Source organism: Cervus elaphus, chromosome 14 (genome assembly GCF_910594005.1).
Source record: "Cervus elaphus chromosome 14, mCerEla1.1, whole genome shotgun sequence".
In the NCBI taxonomy this organism is placed as follows: Eukaryota; Metazoa; Chordata; class Mammalia; order Artiodactyla; family Cervidae; genus Cervus; species Cervus elaphus.
In genome coordinates, this window is record NC_057828.1 from 68,912,209 (window position 1) to 68,920,517 (window position 8,309).

Consider the following 8,309-nt stretch of genomic DNA (forward strand, 5'->3'; position numbering starts at 1 on the left):
TAAACTAATATGCAAATAGTACATAGTTTCTCAATAAATATTTATTTAAATTGAATTTTAAACTCAGACACTCAAGGGCCTTCCCTGGTGGTTCAGTGGTAAGACTCCACACTTCCAGTGCAAGGGGTGACGGTTCGATCCCTGGTTGGGGAACTAAGATCCCACATGTTGCATGGAGCAGCCAAGAAAATTAAAACAAAACAAAACAAAACAAAACGACACTCAAAACCATGAAGTTTGAAGGAATTGGGATGGAATCCAGTCAAAAGAAACCACAAAGATAATGTAAACAGAGACAATTTGATATGAAAAATTGTCAACCCATAAAATGTGGTTAGGTACTAAAAGGGGGAAATAAAGGTCTAAGAAGTACAGAGGTAGTAAATACAGAAAGAATTTACTAATCCTTGGGCTGAAGAACTTGAAGGAAGGAAGGAAGAATCTAGAAGAGCTCTCCCTTTGCCCAAGACAGATTCAGACCTCTGGAGAGGGTGTGGCTGCCACAGGAACATGCAGTGGGCTAGTGGAAAGAAACTTGCTGAGGGTGTAGCCATAGCCGAACCATGGGACCGACCTGCAGGGTGGGCCAGAAAAACTTATCAGGGTGTCCATGAGCACAGCTGATAATGTGAGCCCATCAACTGGCTGCCAGGCCAGAAACACCCCTCTGGAAGCAGGAAGGGAAGACTCCCCCTCCTGCTCTGGCCTCTTGGTGTCCCTCTAGCACCTTGTGTTGACAAAGTCTAAAACTGAGCCGGGAGAAATCAAAGTGAAAGTGAAGTCGTGTCCGACTCTTTACGACCCCGTGGACTGTAGCCCACCAGGCTCCTCCGTCCATGGGATTCTCCAGGCAAGAATGCTGGAGTGGGTTGTATTTCCTTCTCCAGGGGATCTTCCCGACCCAGGGATTGAACCCAGGTCTCCTGCATTGCAGGCAGACGCAAATCAAAGGAGAAATGTTTAAAAAGGCAGCTCCAGAATCACAAAACAGGGCAAAGAAGGGTGGAAATAAAAGAAGTTTGGAAATAAAAGGCAATAAATTGATAACTGATACATTCTACCATGCAAATTATGTGCATCAATTTGAAAATGTAGAACATATATAGCGTGTTTCCATTTGGGGGAGCCAACTCACCAATATGCTTTCATTTTTGTAGGAGCAAATGAAAATAAGAAGCATACCCAGTTCCCCCAGCAGTTAACTGTGTGTATACCAAGGGATAAAATCAGGGGACAGCAGGGGAAAATAGTAATTTTACTGTAGACACTATGGATGTATTGAATGCAACAGTGAATACATATTTGGAAGTGCCTACAAAACGTGGCTGACTTCATTCTTTGCTAACACTGTAGGTATATCCCAAGCCCCTCCATATCAGCAGGGTCATCAGTGTTAGAAAGCAGATGCTCCTTTTGAAAACGTCTTGCTTGATCTATGAGATCACTTTGATCTCACTCCGGCCCAATTCTGACCAAAGATATGGAGTAGTAATTGGCTGGGGACAGGGACAATTCTGAGAAAACTCTTTGTTCTTAAAAAGAGAACCATGGAAAAAGGTATCCCTTTTTTTCTGCATTTAGGCCATGTGGTATGCGAGAACATACTGCTAGGAGCTTCAACAGTCTCTTGTGACCACGAAGAGAACTGACTTACCCTCTGAGCATGGCAAAACTGAAAGATGTAAGTACTCTGGATCTTTGATTATTTCTTTTAGCCACTGATATAACCATCTCTTTATCACCATGTGGCTTCTAGACTCCTTGCTATGTGAGATAACAAATCTCTTAAGTTTAATTCACTTGGAGATGGTTATTCCGTCACTTGAAGGTGAAACTATTTTCTCTAACGGTAGTAATGCATTGGCTCAGTGGTAAAGAATCTGCCTGCCAACCAGGAGACCTGGGTTCCATCTCTGGGTCAGGAAGATCCCCAGGAGAAGGAAATGGCAACCCTCTCCAGTAGTCTTGCCTGGGAAATTCCATGGACAGAGGAGCCTGGTGAACTACAGCCCACGGGGTTGCAAGGAGTTAGACACAATTTAGCAACTAAACAACAAAATCACGCATATGATGGGAATTCGCTGACAGTTCCATATACTCCACACTTTCATTGCCACAGGCCCAGGTTCAATCCCTGGTTGGGGAACTAAACACAGCCAAAAAGGAAAAAACAATCAAACGTGCATATGAATTTTTTCAGTACTTTGGCTATACAAATGAAGCTTATTTCATACTACCTTTTTCACTCTATATATGAAACATTAATGCCAATAGTATTGTTTATTATATGTCTGACTTTGTAATCAATGCTTTATTTTTTGAGGTATAATTGACATATAACAATGTATATGATTCAAGCATACAGAATAATGATTAGGTATATATATATATACTGCAAAATGATCACCACGGTAAGTCTGATCAACATTTGTCACCATACATAGTTACAAACCATTCTTTTTCTTGTGATGAGGTCTTAATATTTATTCTCTTAGCAACTTTCAAATATATAAAATACAGTATTGTTGACTTTATTCACTGTGCTATATAGTACAGCCCTGTGACTTATTTTACTGATGGAAGTTTTGACCTTTTGACCCTTTTACCCATTTTTGTCCACCCCCCCCCCCCCCGCCCCACCTCTGGCATCTACCAGTTTGTTCTCTGTATGTGTCTATGAGCTTGGCTTTTTTTTTTTTTTTTGAGCTTGGCTTTTATTTTGTTTTGTTTTATTATTTTTTTGTTGTCTATTTTGTTTTATTTTTTATGTTCTACATATAAGGGAAATCTGTAGTGTTTATCTTACCTGTTTCACTTGGCATAATGCCCTAAAAGTCCATCCATGTTGTTGCAAATGGCAAAATTTCTTTTTTTGTGTGTGGCTAAATGCTTGAAAGACTTTAAATACATTATTTTATGAAGTTCTCACAAGAATACTAACATGTGGTATACTTTATGCTTGGGTTACATACGTGAAAATATAATCTATACCTCCCCTGAAAGAACTCACAAATCAGTGAGTAGGCAGGCAAACACACTGTATAAAAATAGTGAGAAGGGTTGCCATTTCTAGGATTTTTCATTCTCAATTGAAAATGGGGTACATATGTACCCTTCTATGTCTACCATGTTTTGGATGGAATCATTTCTCCCATTTTCAATTTATGACCCCACCCACTACCCCAACACCTATGCCTGGCCTATGGCCTGGGCCTGGCAAGTCAAGATATCTCTTTGTCCTAACCAAAGTGATTATTCAGAAAAACAGACATGTGGCCACAGTTAGGTCAATGAGAAACCATCCTATAATTTTTTTTTCTTTTTTTCTATTCATCCTATAATTTTTGATGGAAGTTTCAAGAAAGCAGCTGACAACCTTCTTTGCTATCAGGTAGTGACAGCTTCGGGCAAGGCAATGGCACCCCACTCCAGTACTCTTGCCTGGGAAATCCCATGGATGGAGGAGCCTGGTAGGCTGCAGTCCACGGGGTCGCTAAGAGTCGGACATGACTGAGCGACTTTGCTTTCATTTTTCACTTTCATGCATTGGAGAAGGAAATGGCAACCTACTCCAGTATTCTTGCCTGGAGAATCCCAGGGACGGGGGAGCCTGGTGGGCTGCCGTCTATGGGGTTGCACAGAGTCGGACACGACTGAAGTGACTTAGCAGTAGCAGTTAGCAGTGACAGCTTGTCTGAAAATTAGGCCAACATAGAGAAAAACAAAGATAAAGATGGAGAAAAGGCTCCTGAGGAAATTGGTTAGGCCACTCTATTCAGCTATGCTTTAAAATTCACATCACAGGCTTTCCACTAGTTTTTACATACTGCATTCTGTTTGGTCCTCCTTTACCCTATTTTTAAGTCTGATTTGGGTTTAATTTCAGAACTTGCAAATAAGAGACCTGGTATTATACATGTAATAAGAGAGACAGAGATCTAAGGATTCCTAAAGGAAAGTCATTTTTTTCAATTCTAAGCAATTTCATTAAAAGTTCAGATAAGATAAATCTGTTTTGTTTTTTTTTTTTGACTCCGCTCTACAGCATGTGCGATCTCAGTTCCCCAAGCAGGCATCCAACTCGCGCCCCTGCTGTGGAAGAGCAGCGTCTTAACCACTGGACTGCCAGGGAAGGCCCGATAAATCTTGATAGAAGTGAAACTATTTCCCAAGAAGTAATAATTAGCAATGCTGAGAAGAAAAGAGGAAGATGGAAAGCAATGGGAAAGTGTGGGAAGAGAGTGTGATACGTTTACAAAACTTCAGTTGTTGCGTGTGGCCAGATCTCAGGATGCCTGTGCAGTTCAGAGAAGATAAAACTGGGAAGGCAGGCAGGGGCCAGATGATGTAAAGTCTTAGGTTTAGGTTTTCACTGGAAATTGATGAGGAGTTACTGATCTGTGTATTAGAATGTTTCTTGTGATGATGTTGGGGAGGTTATACCGGAAGAGATAAAACTAAAATCAGAGGTGTAGTGAGGCTATGACAGGAATCTCGATAAGAAGTGGAAAAGCGCTAGATGAATACTTGAAGATGCATTTAATAAATAGAACTGGCAAGGCTTGAAGATCAATGGATATGGGAAATGAGGAAGAGAGACAAATCCTAGGAGGACTCCATGTATTTTTGTGAAACTGGGTGGTGCCATTTGCCAAAAAGGGACAGGAAGGATAAGAGAGTTTGTGGGGCCACATGATGAGTTCAGAATGGCCCTCAGGGGACAAAGTTCAGTTTAGGCTCAAAGGTTAGGATGCCAGCAGGTAGAAGTAGCATTTGAGGCCTTGAACAAAGAAGAGATGATAAGGCTAAGTGTATAGATGGAGAAGAGAGAGGGGCCCATGATGGAATTCTGGGGGGGCATCAAGTTTTAGATGATGAATCTGCAAAATACACAAAAAAGGGAACAGGAGGTAGAAGAACAGAAAGAGTGTGATTTCACAGAAGCCAATCTAAATGCTTCAAGGAAGAAGTGGTGAACAGTGCGAAATGTGCAATGACAAGGAATTCAAGTAAGATGCCTGAAAATTATCCCTTGGGTTTAGACAGTGGATGGTCATTAGTGAACACCGCTGATGCTTTTATTGGAGTGATTGAGGCATAATCCTAACAGCTATGGCTTTAGAAGAATGTGAGAGTAATTTAAGAGAGCACTGACTTGTTTTAAAGAAGGAGTCCTGGGATGGTTCAGACACTAGAAGGAGACCTAGGATCAAGGTTTTCTCTCTCGCCATGATTGTCTCTTTCTCTTTCTGCCCCTTTCCCTCAGGTCTCTGTGGGAGAGACCTGATTTGTTTAAATACGAAAGAGCAAAAACTGAGTGAAAAGAGGAGCTGATGATAAAGATGAATTGATTTATATGGTGGAGCAAGTCTCTGAGAGTGGGCTGAGAGATTAATCTCAGACAGACGTTCCCCTCTTTTACTGAATAAAAGATATATAGACAAGCCACAGTGCAGAGCTAGATACTTGTTGGAGATGGGCCAGGAAGTCGCTGTATTGGATTTCAGCTTGAAGGAACAGCATTTTTAAGGTAGGCTACTTGTGATGGTAGTAGTTACAGGTAAAACTAAAATAAATTTTTTTTCATTTAAAAACAAGAATAAGTTATGTTATATAGTATTAAGTGAAATGTATTATATATAAAAGTTACCTATAAAGTAATGGCAAGAGTGTTTTATAAAAAGAAGATTAAAAAAATTCAAACTGATGAATACGAAGCCGCTTCACCACCACAAGGCTGTGATCCATGGAGTACACACCTGATGGTCACCTGATGAGAAGAGCTGATTCATTGGAAAAGACTCTGATGCTGGTAAAGATTAAGGGCAGGAGGAGAGGGGAGTGGCAGAGAATGTGATGGTTGGATAGCATCACCGACTCAATGAGCATGAATTTGAGCAAACTTGGGAGATGGTGAAGGACAGAGAACCTGGTGTGCTGCAGTCCATGGAGTCACAAAGAGTCAGACACAACTTAGTGACTGAACTGTAAAACATGATAAATAAGGCATTTAGTTAGCAACTTCTAGGCCTGATGAAATTATTGAAAAGTTTTAGAGATTGGCTCCAATTGGCAGCTAACTAGAAGAATGGGATCTAAGCATCATAATTTCAATAAGTGTGCAGATTTCTTCCTGCAAAGCATAATTAAGCTTATTATTTTGAAACAGACATTGGAAACATTTTGGAAGCTCTATATCCTGTGAAAGGACTGAACTGTTGCCCCTACAACATTTTTTAAAAATTGCAGGGCTTTGGGGACTTCCCTGGTGGTCCTGTGGTTAAGAACTTGCCTCCCAATGCAGGGGATGTGGGTACGATCCTTGGTTGGGGAAATAAGATCCCACAGGCAGCTAAGCCCATGGGAGGCAACTGCTAAGCCCTCAATCTCCAGAGGCCGAGTGCCACAACTTGAGAGTCCAGGAGCCACAATGCAAGAGCTGTATGACACACCAGAGATCCTGCTTGCAGTCAAATAAATAAATAATTTTTTTTTAATGTACATATCTTAATTTAAAACAGTCTTTTAAAAACTAAAATTTAAAGGGCCTTGAATGAGAGAAGTCTGTGATAGTTTTAATTAGAATCAGCATTACCCACCTGATAAGCAATTTCAGTCATGGTAACAAATAATCTTTTCTGTTAAAAAATATCAACCACTAGTCTTTTGCTGTGGTGTTGGGGGATCGCTTTAGGCCTGAAGCCGTAAGCGTCCCAGTGATTTTAGCAGGATGAGCTCAATCGGCACCGGGTATGATCTGTCAGCTTCTACATTCTCTCCGGATGGAAGAGTTTTTCAAGTTGAATATGCTATGAAGGCTGTGGAAAATAGTAGTACAGCTATTGGAATCAGATGTAAAGACGGCGTTGTCTTTGGGGTAGAAAAATTAGTCCTGTCTAAACTTTATGAAGAAGGTTCCAACAAACGACTTTTTAATGTTGATCGACACGTTGGAATGGCAGTAGCAGGTTTGTTGGCAGATGCTCGTTCTTTAGCAGACATTGCAAGAGAAGAGGCTTCCAACTTTAGATCTAACTTTGGATATAACATTCCACTAAAACATCTTGCAGACAGAGTGGCCATGTATGTACACGCATATACACTCTACAGTGCTGTTAGACCTTTTGGCTGCAGTTTCATGTTAGGGTCTTACAGTGTGAATGACGGTGCACAACTCTACATGATTGACCCATCGGGTGTTTCATATGGTTATTGGGGCTGTGCCATTGGCAAAGCCAGGCAGGCTGCAAAGACAGAAATTGAAAAGCTTCAGATGAAAGAAATGACCTGCCGTGATGTTGTTAAAGAAGTTGCAAAAATAATTTATATAGTCCACGATGAAGTTAAGGATAAAGCTTTTGAACTAGAGCTCAGCTGGGTTGGTGAAATAACTAATGGAAGACATGAAATAGTTGCTAAAGATATAAGGGAAGAGGCAGAGAAATATGCCAAGGAATCTTTGAAGGAAGAAGATGAATCAGATGATGATAACATGTAACATTTACTTGTATATTAAATTTCTAATACAGTCCCATGTAACTATTTAGCCCTTTGGATTATTACATACCAATTTTCATTAAATTTTTGTCTTATAATGACAAAAAAAAAAAAAAATATCAACCATTCCCAAAGTAGAAGTCTATCTCACTGAGGATAATCAGAAAAATGCAAGCCTGGTTTAGTTGGCAGTTCTTAAAGGTATATATCAAAATATTTTAAAAATTGTGATTGGAATAGGGATAATACAATAGCAGTTTCTAGTTTCACGAGCGGTAACATTAATTCACTCAAGCCACCAGTTCTGGTATGTTTGTTAAAATTATAATTTATTTTTAGTCAACTTATCTATTTTGTTTTAAAAATGTTCATTGAAAAATTTAAACTATATAGATGTATAAACACATGCTTTGTAAAAATTCAAACCATATATGCATGTCTCTGTGAATATATTTTTAAAGAGTCAGAGAGAGACATACTTAATATTATATCAGCGATGTAGCTTAATGTTATTATACCTCATTATATTTAATGGCTACATAATACCCTATGGTATGGATTTGCTAAAAAATTATTTAATCATGCTGCTGCATTATTAAAAAATTAACATATGTTCACTCTTAGAGTTCCTGGCACATAGAAAGCACTGTATGTGCTAGATCTTATTAAAACTACTGTTACATTTTATCATGATTATTACTAATACATTGCAGATGTATTAGTTAGATGTATTAGAGATGTATTAGTTAGATGTATTAGATGTTAGATGTTAGATTAGTTAGATGTATTAGAGAAAACGGAGTACCAGAAAG

At 39.5% G+C, this 8,309-nt stretch overlaps 1 protein-coding gene across 1 annotated transcript; it reads left to right on the plus strand.

The window, feature by feature from the left end:
- The first annotated feature begins 6,662 nt into the window (after positions 1 to 6,662).
- LOC122708119 (proteasome subunit alpha type-3-like) lies at positions 6,663 to 7,595 on the plus strand. The gene has a single exon (XM_043924239.1). It carries the CDS (start codon positions 6,731 to 6,733, stop codon positions 7,496 to 7,498), a length of 768 nt encoding a protein of 255 aa, XP_043780174.1. The 5' UTR covers positions 6,663 to 6,730; the 3' UTR covers positions 7,499 to 7,595.
- Positions 7,596 to 8,309: the final 714 nt, after the last annotated feature.

What these genes read in the sequence shown, in the direction of transcription:
- LOC122708119 (XM_043924239.1), top strand. Translation starts at nt 6,731, where the DNA reads ATGAGCTCAATCGGCACCGGGTATGATCTGTCAGCTTCTACATTCTCT.